This window comes from Tachyglossus aculeatus, chromosome 7 (assembly GCF_015852505.1).
Source record: "Tachyglossus aculeatus isolate mTacAcu1 chromosome 7, mTacAcu1.pri, whole genome shotgun sequence".
In the NCBI taxonomy this organism is placed as follows: domain Eukaryota; kingdom Metazoa; phylum Chordata; class Mammalia; order Monotremata; family Tachyglossidae; genus Tachyglossus; species Tachyglossus aculeatus.
Genome location: NC_052072.1, coordinates 32,324,192 through 32,346,361, shown reverse-complemented (window position 1 = coordinate 32,346,361; position 22,170 = coordinate 32,324,192). Strand labels below are relative to the sequence as shown.

The 22,170-nt window shown below is 38.5% G+C and overlaps 1 protein-coding gene across 1 annotated transcript in view; it reads right to left on the bottom strand.

Moving 5' to 3' along the window:
- Positions 1 to 21,924, bottom strand: part of SYCP1 (synaptonemal complex protein 1) — a 61,808-nt gene extending 39,884 nt beyond the window's left edge. Inside the window, exons 1-14 of the mRNA XM_038748780.1 lie at positions 21,835 to 21,924; positions 19,837 to 19,935; positions 17,528 to 17,612; positions 17,368 to 17,411; positions 15,606 to 15,767; positions 14,210 to 14,277; positions 10,760 to 10,833; positions 9,025 to 9,083; positions 7,434 to 7,503; positions 3,941 to 4,014; positions 3,045 to 3,153; positions 2,029 to 2,123; positions 1,701 to 1,885; positions 92 to 159 (exon numbers count right to left, since the gene is read on the bottom strand). Of these exons, the coding sequence (XP_038604708.1) occupies positions 92 to 159; positions 1,701 to 1,885; positions 2,029 to 2,123; positions 3,045 to 3,153; positions 3,941 to 4,014; positions 7,434 to 7,503; positions 9,025 to 9,083; positions 10,760 to 10,833; positions 14,210 to 14,277; positions 15,606 to 15,767; positions 17,368 to 17,411; positions 17,528 to 17,612; positions 19,837 to 19,935; positions 21,835 to 21,924 (1,282 nt within the window). The remainder of the gene's footprint in view (positions 1 to 91; positions 160 to 1,700; positions 1,886 to 2,028; positions 2,124 to 3,044; positions 3,154 to 3,940; positions 4,015 to 7,433; positions 7,504 to 9,024; positions 9,084 to 10,759; positions 10,834 to 14,209; positions 14,278 to 15,605; positions 15,768 to 17,367; positions 17,412 to 17,527; positions 17,613 to 19,836; positions 19,936 to 21,834) is intronic.
- Between the last annotated feature and the right edge of the window lie 246 nt (positions 21,925 to 22,170).

The window sequence follows — 22,170 nt, the reverse complement described above, 5'->3', positions numbered from 1 at the left end:
AATAAATTGTTATATGGCAAGAGACAAAACAAAGAGAAACGAAGCACACAAAGATATGGCCCTTGAAACAATATGAGGTAGGGAATCTTACCTAATTCAGCTGATTTCTTCTGCAGCTCCAGGGTAAGCACTTGGAATTCATCTTCAATATTTTTTGATCTTTAAAAATATCAATTCAAAATGTAAAATGTTCTCATTTAGAATTCAGTTACAAATGGCAAATAAATTAAAGCCAATAATTCAGGTATCCAGAGCAGTCTGATGAAAAGTTTTTCAAAAGGTGAGTAATAGTCCCACCTGCTCATTGAATTCCTCCTATCTACTCATTTTGTGCCCAATTTCAACAGCATAGCACTTTTGAAAATGGGCAAATTTGCAACATTGCATATTAAAGATTGAATAAACAAATATACCTGCATTTTCAACAGTAAAGTTGCATCATACAGTAGATGTTGATCAAATAAACTGTTCACTCATTTATTTTCTTGCGAATGTTGTAGATAAATTTCTCTGACACAACTCCGAAACAACATATACCCATAGATTTTTGTATCCCTGGAAGTTTGGCAGATATCTTGGTCTAGAACCATAAACAACTTCTCTCTGTTGTTCTAATAGAAGCTGCCTGCTTTTCTATAAACTGGTTTATGTATCTCTGATCTCCTCTGGTAGCAATTTGTGATGCTGAAACTTTCCCTCTCCAATCCCTGAGTAAAAATTGAATATTCATTCAGTCGTATTTATTGAGCACTTACTGTGTGCAGAGCACTGTACTAAGTGCTTGGGAAGTACAAGTTGGCAACATATAGAGATGGTCACTACACAACAGTGGGCTCACAGTCTAGAAGGGGATGTAACAAATCCTTTAACAGCGGTATATAGTAGAAAGAGTGTGGATCTGGGAGACAGAACACCCGAATTCTAGATCATACTCAACTGGACCCCTAGGATCCACAGCCTAATAATGACTGGGGCTGCTCCGATTCTATCAACCCACAACAAGGCAAATTAGCCCTGTTCCCCATAGAGCGGAGGGTGGGTAGAAGCTTTCCTTCACAGTTATAAAGTTGAAAACATTGTGGTAGTTTCTTACTAATTAGAAAGAAATGATGAGTTGCTAAAAGTCGGATAGTATTGTTTAACCTACATATCTTACTACTTTTAAGCTGTGGATTTGAACCAATTTTTTTCATTGATTACTTTATGTTCTCAGTACTAAATGTGTATGACCTCACACAGATTGTGAGTTCTTTGTGGACAGTCATAATTTGTTTTCCTATAATTATAGTGTTTTACTTACTGAAGGTTCTTAAGAAATATAAATAGTAATAAATGATAATTCCTGCTCTGCCACTAATCTGATGGACTACCTTTGACTTGCCATTGGATGTCACAACCTCTGTGTACCTCAATATCATCAAATGCCTTAATTGGGGCAACATCATCATCAATCGTATTTATTGAGCGCTTACTATGTGCAGAGCACTGTATTAAGCGCTTGGGAAGTACAAATTGGCAACAATTTGCCAATTGGCAACAGCAACAGCTACTGTCTCTACCTCAAAGGGCTACTTCCAAAATTTATCTAAAAATAAAATAGATAATTGTGGAAGTCCCTGGAAAACTAAAAATGCAATAAAAATTCAAAGTATCATTAGTTCTGAATATATAGTAGGTGCAGGTTAATTTAATATCACTACCTTAGCTGTTCTGTTGAAAGCAGATCTTTCAAACTACAAATAGTACACTCGAGTTCAGCAACAATTAATGAGTGTGTAGCTTTAGCTTGCTTAATTTCTTCTATTTGTGCTGCTTTTTCTCCAGTGAACTCAATTAAAGTTTTCACTGCAGTCTGTAATTCTTCATCTAAAGCCTTTTTAGCACCCTAAAAAGAAAAAAGTTCAGAATTAAAACAGTTGTTCTATACAAGTTTCCTATAAAAAGCTATAGCTTTCTGATCTATGGCAGAAGTAATTGTTTGGCATTTTACATATTAATCTGAATTTTAAATGACTGAATAAAGCATACCTCACTTTCTTGCAAAGAAAGTTTAACATCTCCCAGTTCTGACAGCAAATGCTGTTGTTTGAGTTTTGATTCTTTTAAATCTTCAATTTGCTGTTCTAAATAAATAATTGTTGCATATTAGATAAAGCCTGATTTTAATATGGAAAATATACCATGGAAACAAAAGAATGCAGAAAGCATGAAAGGAATTTAGGCAATTCCAAAGTTATTACTATAATTAATAATAATGATACAATAGTGGATGAAAATGTAGCCAAATATAAAATTGAAAATGTTTTTAAAATAGATTTGTTTATTTCAAGGACAGGGCACATTTAAGCCATATCCCCATGTCTTTTTTCCTGAATTTTCCTGATAACTGTCTCAATCCTCTATTTTTCTTTGGCTGTGAAGTCCTGGAAATATGCCTGGAATATAATCTACATCACATCATTTTTAGGTGCTGTTCAATCTTTTTCTCTTTTATATCCCTTAAACTCATAACTAGGTCACACTAGAAGGGTCGCTAATATACACTATACTCATGTTGTACATGAGTCCAATTCTGCACTTCGTGCAAAGTAGAGGAGAATATCTTTCTGCCTCCTGCATGGATTTTCAAAGGTAGTTCACTATTCTTGAAGAAGCCCTAAGTCACCATCACAATCTCCCACTGGCCAAGAAAAATCCTTGCTGAAAGCTGAAATTCAACAAGTTGATAGAGTCAGAGAGCACTACAACAAAACAACCACCGCCCTTTTCTCCCCACCTCCCTACTTGAGTTGTCTCTGCAGCTTTCTAATAGCCTGCTTTGCCCTGGAGAAAGAAATCAGGCTCAATATACATATATCCTTAGCAGTCTTTTAGTATTTCTAGTTTGAACAAGAATATTCAAAAATAAGAAAACTGTAAAAAGAACACCCACTAAAGAGTATTTAATAGTCAGTGGACCCAGATATCTCAAGATAAAAATTTTAAGCTTGTAAAACAGTTTAAATGAGGTATACAGTGCTGTATTTCAATATCGAAAATCATACTTGCTATTTCCTCTAACTGGTTAATCTTTTCACTGGATTTCTGTAGCTGAGCCTGTAAATCTTTAGTTTTCTCTTCTTTTTCATCATTTTGACTCAATAACAGAGACACCTAATAAAAAAGTCAGTTTACAAATGATAAAGTGAGCTGATTCTCTCATATTTTGAAGAGTGGGCTGATGAAGTTCAGATCCATGAGGGCTGTGTGAAACTAAAGCATCAACTGCAACTCAGAAGTTTTAACATTTTTGTAAGCCCCATGAACGTTTGAACTATGGGACAAATTCTCACATCTATAATTATAAGCCATAGCAGTGAAATAAACATAATTATCAGCCTTTAAATATGGCCATCATGTTTCTGAAACACTGGAGTCAAGTTCTTTGAAAAGCATCTAAGAAAGCAAGATAAAGAAAGATTAGCATTTTCATGTTTATATTTGAATTTTAAAATAAAATGCCATGCCCATTGCCCCCAACTACCTCAAATCTTTAACACTCGCCTGAAACCCACAGATCCCACATCTCTCCCCTCTCTCATCCATGATAACCTTGCCAACTACTACTTTGAAGGCAAAATTGAAACCACCAGTCATGACTGCCTCAAAATTTTACCCTCAACTCCCCAGCTCCCTCCTAATCCCTCATCCAGTCTCTCAACCTTCTTGGCCATGTTTCAAGAAAAGAGCTCCTGCTTTCTTTCAAGATCTTATACCTCCAACTCCTGGTGACCATCTTCAACAGCCCACTGTCCATGGATGCCGTCCCCTCTGACTTTTATGTAATACGTTCCCCAGTTCATTACAAAACCCTCTCTGGAATTCAATGCACCACCAAGCTATCACTTATCTCCCTATTTATTTGATGTTGTTCTGAAAAAAGAGAAAAAAAACAACCAACCTGCTTTTCCATGTCATTGACTTCTTTTTGATAGTCTTTTTCAAGTTGTTTAAAATGCTCATAATTTTCCTTCACTTTAAAAAACAAACATTATATATGTAAATATACAAAAATTATTTAACAAGATAGATTTTTAAATATTTGCTCAGCTTTTCAATAATATATTTCAATAATGAGTTATTGATGATGATGATGATTGATTATGGCCTCGTTGTGGGTACAGAACATGTCTGCTAATTCTGTTACACTCTCCCAAGTGCTTAGTACAGTGCTCTGCACATAACAAGCACTCAATAAACACACTGACTAGCCCTTGATGCCTTGCCACTTATTAAATCAAATCAATCGTATTTATTGAGTGCTTACTGTGTGCAGAGCACTGTGCTAATCATTTGGGAGAGTACAGTACAACGGAATTGGTAGGTATGTTCCCAGACACAAATATCCATTCAACCAAGATAGTTGTCTTGTCACATATAAAGCTCTTTTTCAATAGGCTAATATGGCTATTACAATCCTTCTTTAATTTGACATAATTTTCATAGCATCACATACATTTCATAAAAATTATTATTTGCTAACAGACCTCTAGCAGGATAGCATTACTATGCGAATAACAGAAACAGAAAAATGTCGTTTGAAATACTGTAGGACCCACTTGTAATGAGCTCAGTTCTGCCGTAACATGCATTTTGAATACACTACTGGAAATTACAGAATGATTTTCCCACATGAGCCTGTTTGAGCTTGGCATCCATGCTAATTGAAAAAAATGCTTCTGTGCACGCAGTCATCTTCGGAAAGGGTAAGTAACACAGGATGAGTTTTCTTGAACGAGGGATTTCGCAAAAACATAACCCTTACATTATGGGAGAACTGGGTGTAATTAGTTCTTGGTTCCAGAGTTTCCAGGGACATATTCTATTTCTATACAGATATGATGTCCTGCATGCAGGGCCATTCTTAGGTTATGGCAAATAGGAGCAATTGCCCTTGCATTTTTGTGGGCATTATGTTTTAACCAATCATCCCTGACTTCGGGAACCCCACTTTGCCAGAGCAATAGCCATCAATACACCCCTCCCTGCAAGACAGCCAGAACACTTGCACAATCTCTCATTTCTTTCTCCTCCTCCCCCTAGCACTTCCCCCTTCCTCAATTATCACTCCTTCATGAGAGATTGAGATGCTGTCTTCCTTTTCCAATTTCCTCCTATCCACGTATTCTTCATGGCCTATCCTGGGTTTACAGCACTGTTCCAATACCCAAGTTACAGATGGTCTGCCTGCATGCCTGCCAAGTGCTTACTATAGTGCTCTGCACACAGTAAGTGCTCAATAAATATGATTCAATGAATGAATGTTAAGCTATAATAAATGAATGTGCTGGTACTCATTAGTATATAATAACAATAACAACAATAAGAATAATAATAATAATAGTGGTATTTGTTAATCACTCACTATGTGCCGGGCACTGTTCTAAGACCTAGGGTAGATATAAGGTTATCAGATTGTCCCACATGGGGCTCACAGTCTTAATCCCCATTTTACGGATGAGGTAACTGAGGCATAGAGAAGTTAAATGACTTGCCCAAAGTCACCCAGATGACAAGTGGCAGAGCCGGGATTAGAACCCACGACCTCTGGCTCCCAAGCCCGGGCTCTTTCCATTAAGTCATGCTGCTTCTCATAGTATATGTCAATAAATAGAAGGGAGAAATAGCGGGGGGTTCCATGCCTAAATGGAGGACTTCAAATTGCTCTTCATCTGGGAGTCTGCATACTTGGAAGCATAAGTATGGGTTACAAATGGTAGTGGAGAGTGGAGGATGAGTCAGAGAGAGAGAAAAGGAAGGAGGGAGAGACAAAGGGAGGGATGGCGAAAAGGGAGAGAGAGAAATGGAAAGAGAGGATACATTAAAATCTCTCCCTCTCTTTCTTGAGTTCCCTTCCCTTTTCCCTCCCTCAACCTTTTTCTCTCTCCATAGCCAAACCAAGGGCTACCTTTCACTCCTCCACAGACCCTGTGGAGAGATGGAGAGAGGATCGGGTAAATCAGGAAGATCAAGGTCATGGGAAAGCTGCCTGCCTAGACCCAGATTCCCTCCTCCTAACTCCAAATCACATCCCACATGGAATCACAGAGGGGGCAAGATAGATTTCCTTTCCTTCCAGTCCCCTTTTCTCCCACTTGGGCCCCTATCAGCTTTCATCTTTTCCCTAGCTTCTTGCTCTCCCTAAGCCACTTTCCAATAATAACTAAGTTCTCTGCACCAGGCATTCTGCTCCTTGCCTGCGACCAGATCAGGCAGATACAGACCCTGGCATCCATGAAGGAGGAAAGCAAAGAACCAACCCAGGGTTCATCAGAGAACAGGATAAACAGTATCAGCAGACCTTTGGCCAAAACAGACATGGGTTTGGGAGGCTCAAGGAATAGGAGCCAGAATTTCCAATTATGACCACCCCAAAGCTGGGACACAAACCCCAACTCGCACAGAGTCCAGAATAGGGGTGAGACCAATCAATTAATGGTATTTACTGTGTCCAGAGCACTGTACTAGCGCTTGGGAAATACACTACAATAAAGTTGGTAGACGTGATCCCAGCCCATGAAGAGCTTACAGTCTCCAGGGGGGATAGACATTAAAATAAACTATAGATATGGGAAATAGTAGAATATAAGGATACGTATATGAGTGTCTTGGGGCTAGGGTGAGTATCAGAGTGCTTAAGCAGTTCACGGTTAGGTGCATATGGCATTATCTTGTTCCCTGGTCAGTATCCATTTTCCCTTGTGTCAACAAGGCTACAGTCCTGACTGGCAAATTTTGTGGGGCAAATTCTGTGGCCATCTGCTCTACCCTGCCGTGCTGCGGTCTGCAGAGAGCACCATGCCACTGTCCACTACTTTTGAAGCACCCTCTGTTTTTGAGCACAGGGTGAGGTGGGGAGATAAAAGTTGTAGCAGTGGATTGCCAAAGACTCTAGTTTCCTGCCAAAACTCACCAGCTCTGTCTCACTGGCTAAGGAATGCAGTCCCTGACCCCTATCAAAGCTCTGCCACCTCAGAATTTTCTAATGATTGCACCAAACACTTACGAGTTTTCATCCATTTCCAGCCTTTCACCTTAAAGGAGCCAGGGATTTTTCTCCCTTCCCTCTTCTACCCATACACTTATTCAGCTCTGAATCAAGCCTAGCCTGAACACTTCCGCTTTCAGTTACTTTATGGCCAGGATTCATTGATTGCCATATGATGATATTGTTTCCATATTTTATTAATCTTGGCAAAAGAAACCAAATTTTTAAAAGTAACCTCTTTAATTAGATTTTTGTTATGAATGGAGACTATAAACTTGAATTCCATGTTTTTTAAAGTCTCAAGCAGTATTAAGTCTTCTATCACTTGTATACTTTAAGTCTCTTGTGATACTAGAAGGTCCTCATAATCATATCTTTTGATAATTAAAAGGTCACTGTAACTCACCCTTAAATTGCATTTCCAATCTGGAATTTTCAGCTTGCGTGCGGAGATCCTCAAAAGCTACTATCATCCTCTGAAATATAAAATTTAGTTCCATAAATTATTTCACCATTTTAACTATCTCCAGGGACAATTCCAGGCTTTAAATTCCATTCTAAAATCTGCAGTACCCCACCCCAAAAATTCTCCCTCCCTAAATCCCAATGACCTAGTTTACTGTTATCTGTTTCAATCTCCCCAATGGCAGAGCAGGGATTAAAAGTCGGGTCCTCTGATTCCCATCCCCATGTTCTTTCCACTAGGCCCCAGAGCTCCTAAATCAATCCTAAATTATTCTTTCCTTTTTTTACGGTACTTATTAAGCACTTTTTATGTGTCAGGCACTATACTAAGTACTTTTTTCCCTTCCTAGGATGCTAGCTGAGGTTGAACCTGATGAAATTAGATAAATAATGCTGGATCAGTAGTTAAATACCCAGTCTACAAGGAGATTACAAAGAGCCCTGCTTAACCGGCTTAACAATTTTTCTCAGAGAAAAATTATCCTCCTATCAAAAATAGATCAATTATTTAAATAAATGGTCCCAGGGAAAAAGAGCTGTTACATCAAGTTTTATCTTATTTCGGACTACCATGTATTCAATAGAAGAAAGGCATTTAATAATGCTCACCTCCTCCAAGAGGTCTTCCCAGACTGAGCCCTCTTTTTCCTCTCCTCCTCCCCATCCTCCCCACCCTACCTCCTTCCCCTCCCCATAGCACTTGTATATATATTTGTACAAATTTATTACTCTATTTTACCTGTACATATTTACTATTCTATTTATTTTGTTAATGACATGCATATAGCTTTAATTCTATTTGTTCTGATGACTTTGACACCAGTCTACATGTTTTGTTTTGTTGTCTGTCTCCCCCTTCTTGAATGTGAGCCCATTGCTGGGTAGGGACCGTCTCTATATGTTGCCAACTTGTACTTCCCAAGTGCTTAGTACAATGCTCCGCACACAGTAAGCTCTCAATAAATACGATTGAATGAATGAATGAATAAATAAATAATAAAACTGTCCCCGTGTTCTTCAACCACCAGCACCCTAACACAATCAGTGAAAAATACAGTTCTCAGGGGAATCTTGGAAGAACATTTAATTCAACCCCTGCTTCCAGACAGATGGAAAAAATAGGAAGTGACACAGTGTTTGGAAAATGTAGCACTAAATATTGAAGATACAATCATTAATGATGATGAATATCAACTCCTGAAAAACCACAGGTTCTTTGATAAAATTATTCACCTTCAGTTCACTAAATAGCCCCCTAGGGATTAAAAACTTCCTATGCAATTAAACTACTCCCAGGAAATACATTATCACCTAGGGAAGATGAGATTTAATACAGTCCCAAAATATATAGGATTTAAAATCAGTAACACTAAAAATATAAGCCTTTAAAAATTTACTGGTGATATCAAACACATACTGAAAAAAAGAAGTTATGTTTTATGCTTTTTGTATCAGACAATCTGGGTGCCCTGCAACAGAATCATGGGATCTCAAAAATGGAAAATTGTTTACGTTTTTTTGCCACCACTTACCTCAACATTACTGTGGATATCCGTGTATTGTTGTTTGGTTTCTTCCCTTTCCAGTTCATCTATTATCAGTATAAAAAGTACCAAATTTTACTTTTAAATCATGAATAGGAATGCAGACAGTCTATTACGAAACCTCAGGAGGTCAGACCAGTGTTCCTCTGAGGAATAATATATCATGCTTGTTTTGTTATATACAGAAAGAATTCCCCATCTGCACAAAATAAACAAACTATTTGACTAGAAGCAAACAGAACACTATGACCAGTGTGGGCTTTTCTTAATCTACTCTACTACAGCTACGCAAATAATAAGTGGAAACCAATGCCCTAGGACTCAGTTTCCTGAAAGTAGATAAGGCTTTTGATTCAGTGGAAGAGAAGAGCCCATTAATAATTAGATGGAGAATTAAAGTACTTATTTCATCCTCACACCAATATTCTTGCTCCAAATGGTGACAAATCTGTAACTTAAGGATAAAGTCTCTAATGCAGCTTTCAATTTCAAACCTTTTACCATCTCCTCACATGACTCTCTATCTCTGATTGATTACATACAATTTCCCTGATTAGAATTCTCTCTACTTTTACATTTTTAATGTTTCAATCAATCATATTTATTAAGTGTTTATCGTATGAGGAATAACAGAGTTGGTAGACACGTTCCCTGCCCACAGTGAGCTCACAGTCTAGAGCAGGAGACAGGCATTAATATAAAAATTAATAAATTATGGATATGAACATAAGTGCTGTGGAGCTGAGGGACGGATGAATAAAGGGTGCAAATCCAAGTACAATGCTTCTAAAAGCATTGCTTCGAATGCTTCAATGCTTCCAATTACCCAATTAAAACTACAAAGCTCTTACTAATCACTCCAATACCTACTGGTGTGTATGAGCCCCTCTGACAATTCTTCATAAATCATTTTGTTCCTAGGACTCTTGTGTATATTTTACATGCTTTGCTTCATTCAGTTGCCTTCTTTTGACTATTTGTATATTAGGATATTTGTGCTCGTCTGGTCTCCCCGATTAAATTTTAAGTCCCTCAAGGTTAGGGGCTTTGCCCTGTTCTTTCTCTGTAACGTCCCAGCTCTTATATCATAAAATTCTGAACACAGAGGGTCCTGGTAGACTTATTAATCAGCTTACTCTTGAGAATCTAGAGCATCACTAATTTAGGGTTGGAAACAAGGCTCTGAAAGTGTTTGCCTCGCATTCCCAAAGAATCATGGAGTGTCTATTGTGAACAAACATTGCACTAAGTACTGAGGATGCTCTGGTGTACCTTAATCCAAATTTGAAATTTGTAATAAGTAGTTTTTAAGTAATATAATTTGTTGAATGAAAATGATCTTTCATTCTCAATTTAATTTCCTAGGTGTCCCAGATGGACTAACTTTAAGTCAGTCAATCAGTGGTATTGACCAAATGCTTACTGTGACCAGAGGATTGGTCTATGTGCCTGGAAGAGTACACTACAATAGAGTCTGAATAGTTTTAATTTTATGGGACCTTCTAAAAATACACCATATGAAAAGTAAGCATACTTATTTGAAAAATCTCCAGATCAAATAGTTTAACTAAAGACATAGGGGATTTTTGTACAAGACAAGAGAATGAATCATGAGCTCCTAGGTCAAATCAAAATGTGTTTCACAAAGTTAAAAATGAGTTACTTCATGAAGTGGAAACAGTGCAGATTTTAAAATGTTAAATAAAGCAAGAATAATATTTACATTTCTTAGTCTTCTCGGTAGATCTAGAACAAGTTTCTTTGAGTAGATTACACAAGTGTCTTATGGCATTATTTCTGAAAGAGAGCAAATGTCACCAATAAATATAATGTGAACTTGTCACAATAGCAAATTCACTGTAGCAAATCTATCTTTAGGCATTATTATCTGGCTAATAATATTTGGTTGCGATAAACTCGATAGGTGCTGGATATTTTATGCACAACTTGAGAGTTATTTGCAGTGTCGAGAAAGGAATTAATAATGCTGGCAGTGGAAGTCAGTTCCTTCCTTATACCCAGGGAGTTACTGGACTCTATTCTAGAAATCATCCACTCACATTTTAGTTAAAAACCCAGATTTGCATGTAAGGGCATGAGCAGGAGAAAATTTCCCTTTTATAAATCTTTTTGTGATTTCCTAGCCTTTATTTATGGAATTTGTTAAGCACGTACTATGTGTCAAGCACTGTTCTAAGCATTGGGGTAGACACAAGATAATCAGGTTGGACACAGTCCATGTTCCCTCATTGGGCTCAGAATCTGAATCAGAGGGAGGAGAATTTAATCCCCATTTTACAGATGAGGTAACTGAAGCACAAAGAATATTTAAGTGACTTGCCCAAGGTCACGCAGAAGACCAGGATTAGAGTCCAGGTCCTCTGACTCCCAGGCTCTTTCCACTAGATCACGCTGCTTAAAGGGTGAAAGAAGTTCTAGTCCTTCAATCTTCATGGCATAAAGTAAGAAATCTTTGTTTGACTATGCATTACACGGTTAAATTCTGAATAACAGATGTTTTTACTAAATTGGATGCAATAAAGAGATTGATAAGTGAAAGCAGAGGCTAGGAAAATCAAAAACTCATTCTGCATTAAATTCTCTTTAACCTACCTAAGAAAACTTGAGGCATTCTTGAGAATTTGATGTAAAATGAGCCAGAAAGCATTTTCTAGCCTGGTGAGGGTTAGGTATGATCACAGTTACCCTCACCAGTTTACTTTCTTTCTAAAGTAATGAATGTGAGCAAAGAAAAGAAATTACTTGATCAAACTTACCAGTAGGCAAGGCTAGACAACTAAGTGTAGTTTTGAAATCTACTTTTGTTGCCCCCAATCATGCAAATCTGAATTTATATTACTTATATATTATTATATAATATAATTTTATTATATATATATTATATATTACATACCAACTTATATTAGGGAGGAAGGTGCTAAACAGATAGGATCAAGGTTCCAGGAATCTAGTATATCCAGTTCTTCTATAACGGGTATTTTTACTACATGTTTTGGATATAATGCTATTAGGTACTCCTTAAAGGTAGCTGTCAACTGGACAGACTCACAGACCAATTTAAAGGTACAAAAAACGATGTGATTGCATGAAAAGAAAAGCTATAGCTTGTAAACTTCTTGGGCACAGGCATCATGACTACCAGTTCTATTGTATTGTACCCTCGCAAGCACTTAGTACAGTGTTCTGCACACAGTAAAAACTCAATAAATACCATATACATGCAAACAACGCCATCTATATAATTTCTACCTAATATTTTTCTTAGCCACCATCCAAAATTAATTAAAAACACTAGGGTAAAAGTTTTGTTGTCTGACATGCCAGGAAAGGGAAGGTGCCTGTTAGTTATCTATTTCACCTAGTTAAGTATCATAGTGCTTTCCTGCAGCTAGTTAGGGTAAAACTGCTCTGGAAGTCCCAAAAAGGCCTTTCAGAAGCAGGCAGGATGGTGAACTCTAGGCAGGCTTACACTGAGGAACTAGAACAAAACTGCTGATTAAATACAAAAGTAGCCTTACTACTGAAGCTGCTGTCAGAGAAGAGGATGATTTTCGAGGACTCAGGGGAATGCTGAGTTTGAAACATGAGTTTGAAACATGAGGAACAGATATCAGGGGGGAGAGAGATCTGATAGTTTGGACCTTAATAATGTTTGTTAATCAGTTTAGCAGACAATTTATACAAATATTGTAAACTTGTCTCTATGAGTAGTAATAGTAGCATTTATTGAGCACTTAATAGGGTGAGAAGCACTCTACTAAGCATTTGGGAAGTACTAAACAAGCAAATGACACATTTCCAGTCCAGTGGAAAGTTATACTGTAATCACTCAATAGTATTTATTGGGTACTGTGTGCATTTACTGGGGAGAGTACAATACAACTGAGTTGGTAAACACATCTTTTACCTTAAGTTTATAATCTGGGGTAAAGTCAGACATTAAAATACATTAATGGGAAACAGAAGGGATATAAGAATATATACATAAATCTGTGGGGTAGAAGGTTAGCCCTAGGGTGGCACAAAGAGACGAGGTTGGGAGTAGTGTGCGAAGAGAACAAATAATGTGACAAGGAGTGAGTTTGTCAACCGTGAGAAGTTTGCACAAGTAAAGGGAAATATTCAAAGCATCATTTTATTAAGTTGGAAGGTGCTGAAATATAAAACTGCTGAAGTATCAAATTCTCCTCATATTTACTGGATCCTGAGTCAGATATAATTAGCACCTTAAGGATAGGCAAAATTTCTGAAATTTTTGTAGCTACAAGGTTTGCCCCATACAAATTTGTCCAGCGAAGAGTGAAGTCTTCTAACTCTCAGTCCAGTGATATTACACAAAATTGTACTACCAATTAATCAATCATATTTATTGAGCATTTACTGTGTGCAGGGCACTGTACTAACCACTTGAGTGAGTACAACCTAATAGTATAACTGATATATTCCCTGCCCACAACGAGCTTAAAGTCTAGAGGGGGAGACAAACATTAATATAAATATAGAAATAAGTAATAAAAATATAAATAAATTATATGTATATAAGTGCTGGGCGGCAGCAGGCTGGGCAAGATAGGTGATTAAGTGCTTTAAAGCTGATGGTAAGGAGTCTTTGTTTGATGCTCAGGTGGATGGATAACCACTAGAGGTTCTGAAGGAGTGGGGGAAAATGGCCTGAACATTTTTGTAGAAAAAATGATCTGGGCAGAGTGAATTATGGACTGGAGTAGGGAGAGGCAGGAGGCATGGAGGTCAGCAAGGAGACTGATACAGTAATCAAGGTGGGATAGGGTAAGTGCTTGGATTAACTTTGTAGAAGATTGGATCGAGTGGAAAGGATGGATTTTAGCAACGTTGTGAAGGTTAAATCGACAGGATTTATTGATATGTGGGTTGAAAAAGAGAGGAGTCAAGGATAACACCAAGGGTACAGACTTGTGAGACAGGAAGGATGGTGGTGCTGTCTAAAGTGATGGGAAAGTCAGGGGGAAGACAGAGTTTGGGTGGGAAGATAAAGAGTTCTGTTTTGGACATGTTTTGGATACCAAAATTGTTATTAAGAGAAAGACCTAAACTGAAGATTTCCAGCACTGTATTTTCCAAATATAAAGCATATTGACAATGATTAACATATCACGTTAGCAATACTACTCACTCTTTAAGTAGCTCTTTATTTTCTTGAATTCCATCTTCTAATTTCAAACTTACTTTTTCATTTTCAAACTATTTAACAAAGAGATACCAATGCATTAGTTCACATTTGTTATTCAAAATATCCTTTAAAAATCAATAAAAAATCATCAAAAAACTTACATTTTAAGTGCCTACCAATAATTACATGGAAATTTAATAATAAATTTAATTCTCAATAAGAAACTCTATTTTCCAGTTGCCTAGATCCATGAACCTGATCCAAAAGCAAAGTTTCTCTTGACCCTTAGTCAGTTCCTATGAATCAGCATCACAGAGCATGGAACCAAACAAAAACAAATCCCATTTTAATCTTTAATTCACTCATTCTTATCTTTTATTTTGGAGGATCACAGGTAGAATGAACAACTGCAGGATATCTGAACAACTGCTGTATGGAGAGCTGAAATTGAAAATTGAAAGCAAAGAGGACTGAGGAAAAATATTTTAAGGACCCAGTAAAGCAAAGCCTCATACGATGCTGCATCTAGCTCAAATCTGAGTCAGCTGCTGAGCCTAGAAAATCATGGAATAATTCTGTTAAGAAGTGACTAATTTCAAGCAAAAACTTTGTAAGGAATGAAAAACAAGGAGGAAAATGAGAAAACAATACCAGGATCCGCAAACATTGAACATACCAGGGGATAGCCTTATATAATGTGCCCAGTGTGGCTGGATCTGTGGATTTCATATTAGCCATTTAAGCCACACGTGCACCCATACAGAAGTAGCATATTCCAGTTGCAAAAGCAAGGACCTGAGATTAGAGGACCTGGGTTCTAATCCCAACTCTGTAATTTGCCTTGTCTGACCTTGGCCAAGGCACTTAACTTCTCTGTGCCTCAGTTTTCTCATCTGTAAAAAGAGGTACTGAATCCCTACTCTCCCTCCTTCTTAAATGGTGACCCCCGTGAGGGGCAAGAATTGAGGCCAACCAGATTATGTTTTCTCCATCCTAGTGCTGAGTACAGTCTTGAAACATAGTAAGTGCATAAAAAATACCATTATTATTATTTTTATTAGGGAATTTCACAGTCAGCACGTCTTGTTCAACTATGAAGGATAACTATATGTTTTGGTGTCGATATATTTAAATACAAAAGTTTCACTTCCAAGTGTTATTTAAATATATCACTTCCTGCCCCATAAAAACGTTTACTCTTAAATTAGAGTGTAAACTCCTTGTGGACAGGAAACATGTCACTACTTTGTTTTGTACGTACATCCAGCAGGCACTCAAGGTATGCTATTTTTAATACAATATGAAATGAGTTTCATTGTAGTAAGGTGAGATTAAACTTTTATGCTAAAATGCTTTTAAAAACTTATTAAAATTCTTTAAAATTATAATTTTATGATACCTGTAACTCCTGGATAGCTTTCCGCTGTGCTCCAATAATATTTCTGTTTTCTACCAAAGTTTTATCCTTCTGCTTCAAATCGGATTCTACATTTACTTTCCATTTCTTGATCTTTCCCAGCTCCTTGTACAGGTTTGAGTAAAGATTGCTCATCTGAGAATTCTATTGAAATAAATATTCAATACTTTAAAACATCAGAATGACAATATTTCTTACAAATATCAAATTACAAGTTCAGATAACATGTCATCATAGGAAAAAAAATTAAAAGATGGTAACACATAGAAACCTTGTATGGCTAACTGGTGGATTAAAAGAAGTCCTAAAGGAAAGAAGTCTTTCAAAAAATAAAAAGCTTACTAAAATGATAACAGGAAATTCAGCAAAGTTCATAAGTTAAATGCAAATAGAAAATTAAACAGGAGAAAAAATGAGTAAGGGAACACCTTAAAAGGATGTCAATGCTAATGATAAAAGGTCCTTCAAACATGTGAAAAGCAGGAACCCTGCTACAGAGTCAGTAGAGTTTCTAGACAATCTTGGTATAAAAGGTACAGTAATAAATGTAAAGAAGGTAGCTGAGACAGCATTTTTAAAGTTCCCACAACAAACAATCTCCAAGATATAAGATCAAATTAGAGTAAACACATGGGATGTTTTAGACAAATTGATAAACTAGATGAACAACAGGATGATATAACAACCTACTCAAAATTCTGAAGGAACTCAGAGAAGCAGTGGGACTCCTGACTAATGTGTATAACCAGTTGTTACAAATGACCCTCATAAATGGAAAATTGACAAATTGCTACTGTAACTTCCCTCGAGAAACAGTCCAGAGGTGATCCTGGGAAACTAGTACAATCTATAATTAATCTTAGAAACAATAAGTGCTTAGACAACACAATCAATGGGGGAAGATCATCTGTTTTTATAAAGGAGAAAGTATATTCTGCTGGGGTTCTTTCAAGATCTTAAGCAAATGGATAGAAGGAAATTAGTAGGTATCTGAGATGCCAACTTCAGGAGGGTTAATAGAGGTGCTGGTGCCAAAACTAGGTCTCTGGGGCAAAGTTATTAACTTCATCTGCACAGATTTTGTGCCAATATTGGCAGCCTAAAACTAGTCAGCCCCTGGGAGGTAGGCAGTAGGGTAGGCTCTAAGCTTGACAAGTATTTATTTATTTATACTAATGTCTGTCTCCCCATCTAGACTGTAAACTCGCTATGGACAGCAAATGTGTCGGCTAATTCCGTGGTATTACACCTTCCCAAGGACTTGGTACAGTGCTGTACACACAGTAAGTGCTCAATAAATATCACTGATTGATTGATTAGTGCATTATCAAACCAAAAAAAATATAAAATCCCATGCTTATATTTTAAGTATGAGTTATTTAATCTAATCAGTCAATAGTATTTATTGAGTGTTGACTCCGTTCAGAGCACTTTACTAAGCACTTGGGAAAATTCAACAGAAAAATGATCCTTGCCCTCAAGGAGTTTACTATCTAGTGGAGAAGCATAACATAAACATTTTATAAGTAATGGAAATATAAATATGATAAAATACTGTGCTAATCAATCAATTAATTAATTAATGGTATTTTTCGAGTGTTTTCTGTGTTCAGAGCACCATACTAAGCACTTGGTCGAATGCAATCCAAGAGAGTTTGCAGATACATTCCTTGCCCATAAGGACTGCTAAAATGGACAAATTTGGACAAATTTTAATATACATATGGAGATAGGCTTAACTGACCTCTTCGCTCATGGATAAACACTTAACATTTTGCGAAACAGCACCTGCAAAATAAAATACCATTAGTATTAATTTTAAGTTAAATATTTATGTATATGAAATATTTATCTAAACAAAAAGCTATATAAATGAAATCATTTTAGTTGGTTCTGCTTCTCACCTGAATTCATGGTTTCAGCATGGTTTGACATTATAACCATTTCAAAATGTGAATCCAAATAGTCCTCAATATATTCATCAAACTCCTAAAAAGAGAGTTCATAAAAAAAACTTATTGTGCAGTAGTGATACCAATACAGTAGAATAATAATAATAATAATGGCATTTATTAAGCGCTGACTATATGCAAAGCACTGTTCTAAGCGCTGGGGAGGTTACAAGGTGATCAGGTTGTCCCACGGAGGGCTGTAAAATCCCCATTTTACAGATGGGGTAACTGAGGCACAGAGAAGTTAAATGACTTGCCCAAAGTCACATAGCTATAGTTGTGCTCTTGGAAAACACCATGTCTTGGAAAATCCTCAACAATTATTGTGTCAGTGTGAAATAGGAAGATAAGCTCTTTTTTATGGTATTTGTTAAAGTGCTTACTATGGCACTGTACTAAGCACTGGAGTAGATACAAGCTAATCAGGTTAGATAGTTCATGTTCCCTCATGGGGCTCACAGTCTTAATCCCCATTTTACAGATGAGGAAACTGGGGCACAGAGAAGTTAAGTGATTTGCCCAAGATCGCACAGCAGATAAGTGGTGGGGCCGAAATTAAAACCCAGGCCCTTCTGACTCTCAGGCCCCTGCTCTATCCACTAGGCCACACTGCTTCTCTTTTCCACAGTTTCTATTAAAAATGTTGGTATTTAGGGACAGGTCAAATTTTAAATGGGCACTCTATGAAGCTATGTCTATGCCTACTTATCTTTGGAACAGGGCACGGAGCCCAAACCTCCTCTGTGGTGGAAAGCACCTTGGCATTGTTTACACAAATCCGAGGAGTTAAGTCCTGAAAGACGTTGGTGCCACCTGGGAAAAATTTCAGCACTTCACTAGTGAAGCACCGTGCCTCAGTGGAAAGAGCCGGGGCTTTGGAGTCAGAGGTCATGGGTTCGAATCCCGGCTCCGCCACGTGTCTGCTGTGTGACCTTGGCCAAGTCACTTCTCTAAGCTTCAGTTACCTCATCTGTAAAATGGGGATTAAGACTGTGAGCCCACCATGGGACAACTTGATCACCTTGTATCCCCCCCCAGCGCTTAGAACAGTGCTCTGCACATAGTAAGCGCTTAACAATGCCATTATCGTTATTATTATTAGGGTCGATGGACTGTCCTTCCATTAGCCGTTGGGAGTGTTGTTGCTGCCGAAACACGCCTCCTGGATTCACACCCATCTTGCCACTTTCTCGCCTATTGAATAAAAATTATCCACCCCAACAGCCTATTTTCCAAAGGAAATGTTGAGACAGGCGTCAATGGCAAATTCACACCCATCTTGCCACTTTCTCACCTATTTTGAATAAAAATTATCCACCCCAACGGCCTAATCTATTTTCCAAAGGAAATGTTGTGACAGACGTCAATGGCAGATTCACACCGATCTTGCCACTTTCTCACCTATTTTGAATAAAAATTATCCACCCCAACAGCCTATTTTCCAAAGGAAATGTTGAGACAGGCGTCAATGGCAGATTCACACCCATCTTGCCACTTTCTCACCTATTTTGAATAAAAATTATCCACCCCAACAGCCTATTTTCCAAAGGAAATGTTGAGACAGGCGTCAATGGCAGATTCACACCCATCTTGCCACTTTCTCACCTATTTTGAATAAAAATTATCCACCCCAACAGCCTATTTTCCAAAGGAAATATTGAGACAGGCGTCAATGGCAGATTCACACCGATCTCGCCACTTTCTTACCTATTTTGAATAAAAATTATCCACCCCAACAGCCCATTTTCTAAAGGAAATGTTGAGACAGGTGTCAATGGCAGAGTCACACCGATCTTGCCACTTTCTCACCTATTTTGAATAAAAATTATCCACCCCAACAGCCTATTTTCCAAAGGAAATGTTGAGACAGGCGTCAATGGCAGATTCACACCGGTCTTGCCACTTTCTCACCTATTTTGAATAAAAATTATCCACCCCCACAGCTTAATCTATTTTCCAAAGGAAATGTTGAGAGAGGCGTCAATGGCAGCCCAACACCAGAGAAGGGCAAGGTTGGCAGGTTGGGCCCAAGGGATGATGATGATGACAGGCGTCAATGGCAGCCCAACACCAGGGAAGGGCAAGGTTGGCAGGTTGGGCCCAAGGTCCCTCAGACCAAAGCCTGATGATGCCTTCCAGGCTGACTGATTTGGGGGTTGGAAAGGGCCCACCACCCGTGCCATCAGTCGCTCGGCTTCCTCCCACACCTCCCTCCCTTCGTCGTCTTCCCCTCATAAAGTCGGGCGCCATCGTTGTCGTACCACTTGAGGGCTTTCGAGGCATCCCTGGTTGGCACCCGCCTTCGACGCTCCGTCGACCTTGGCCGAGGAGCCGTTGGCCGCGTGCCCCCGCCGGGCCGCCTCGAGGAGAGGCGGGAAAAGGCGCGCATGCGCAGACCGGCCAAGCGCGCGCGCGCGCGCTCCCTCCCTCCCTCCCTCATGAGGCGGCGCGAGCCTGAGGGAAAAAAAGATGGAGGGCGGAGGGAGGGATTGTTGAGGAGAGTCTCCAGTCCTCTCTTCCCTTCCCTTCTGGGCCTTCCTCTCCCCCTAGTCCCCCTCATCTTACCTCCTTCCCTTCCCCACAGCACCTGTATATATGTCTGTACATATTTATTACTCTATTTATTTTACTTGTACCTATCTATTCTATTTATTTTATTTTGGTAGTATGTTTGGCTTTGTTCTCTGTCTCCCCCTTTTAGACTGTGAGCCCACTGTTGGGTAGAGACTGCATCCCCCCCATCTTACCTCCTTCCCTTCCCCACAGCACCTGTATATATGTCTGTACATATTTATTACTCTATTTATTTTACTTGTACCTATCTATTCTATTTATTTTATTTTGGTAGTATGTTTGGTTTTGTTCTCTGTCTCCCCCATTTAGACTGTGAGCCCACTGTTGGGTAGGGACTGCATCCCCCCCATCTTACCTCCTTCCCTTCCCCACAGCACCTGTATATATGTCTGTACATATTTATTACTCTATTTTACTTGTACCTATCTATTCTATTCATTTTATTTTGGTAGTATGTTTGGCTTTGTTCTCTGTCTCCCCCTTTTAGACTGTGAGCCCACTGTTGGGTAGGGACTGCATCCCCCCCATCTTACCTCCTTCCCTTCCCCACAGCACCTGTATATATGTCTGTACATATTTATTACTCTATTTATTTATTTTACTTGTACATATCTATTCTATTTATTTTATTTTGGTAGTATGTTTGGTTTTGTTCTCTGTCTCCCCCATTTAGACTGTGAGCCCACTGTTGGGTAGGGACTGCATCCCCCCCCCCCCCATCTTACCTCCTTCCCTTCCCCACAGCACCTGTATATATGTCTGTACATATTTATTACTCTATTTATTTTACTTGTACCTATCTATTCTATTTATTTTATTTTGTTAGTATGTTTGGTTTTGTTCTCTTTCTCCCCCTTTTAGACTGTGAGCCCACTGTTGGGTAGGGACTGCATCCCCCCCATCTTACCTCCTTCCCTTCCCCACAGCACCTGTATATATGTCTGTACATATTTATTACTCTATTTATTTTACTTGTACCTATCTATTCTATTTATTTTATTTTGGTAGTATGTTTGGTTTTGTTCTCTGTCTCCCCCATTTAGACTGTGAGCCCACTGTTGGGTAGGGACTGCATCCCCCCCCATCTTACCTCCTTCCCTTCCCCACAGCACCTGTATATATGTCTGTACATATTTATTACTCTATTTATTTATTTTACTTGTACATATCTATTCATTTTATTTTGGTAGTATGTTTGGTTTTGTTCTCTGTCTCCCCCTTTTAGACTGTGAGCCCACTGTTGGGTAGGGACTCCATCCCCCCATCTTACCTCCTTCCCTTCCCCACAGCACCTGTATATATGCAAATATGTTTGTACATATTTATTACTCTATTTATTTTACTTGTATATATCTATTCTATTTATTTTATTTTGTTAGTATGTTTGGTTTTGTTCTCTGTCTCCCCCTTTTAGACTGTGAGCCCACTGTTGGGTAGGGACTGTCTCTATATGTTGCCAACTTGTACTTCCCAAGCGCTTAGTACAGTGCTCTGCACACAGTAAGCGCCCAATAAATACGATTGATTGATTGATTGATCGATTCAGGGAAAAGGTTACCACTAAAAAAATTAGGTTCCGAAGTTCAGATCAGAACTGGGTGTGGTGATTCCCATTAATCCTTTTTTTTCCCCACCCCCTACGATTCTCTCCCAGAGCCTCAGGTGAAACCAATGAACAGCCTCACCTGGCCTGAAAACCCCCTCGCGTTCCCTCCTCCTCCTCCTCTTCTAGCATTTCTCGCTTTTAATTCTGCCCTTTTATTCTTCTTCTTCATCTGGTTTATGCCCTTAAACCAGAGATTTATTTTTTTTTATTTAGTAGAAGAGAGTTTGGGGCACCAGGTGTTAGGTAGGTCTGGACTGTGAGCCCACTGTTGGGTAGGGAGTGTCTCTATATGTTGCCAACTTGTACTTCCCAAGCGCTTAGTACAGTGCTCTAAACACAGTAAGCGCTCAATAAATACGATTGATTGACTATATGAGGGAAAGCAGAGGAGCTGAAGTAAAAGCTGGGCTGTTGG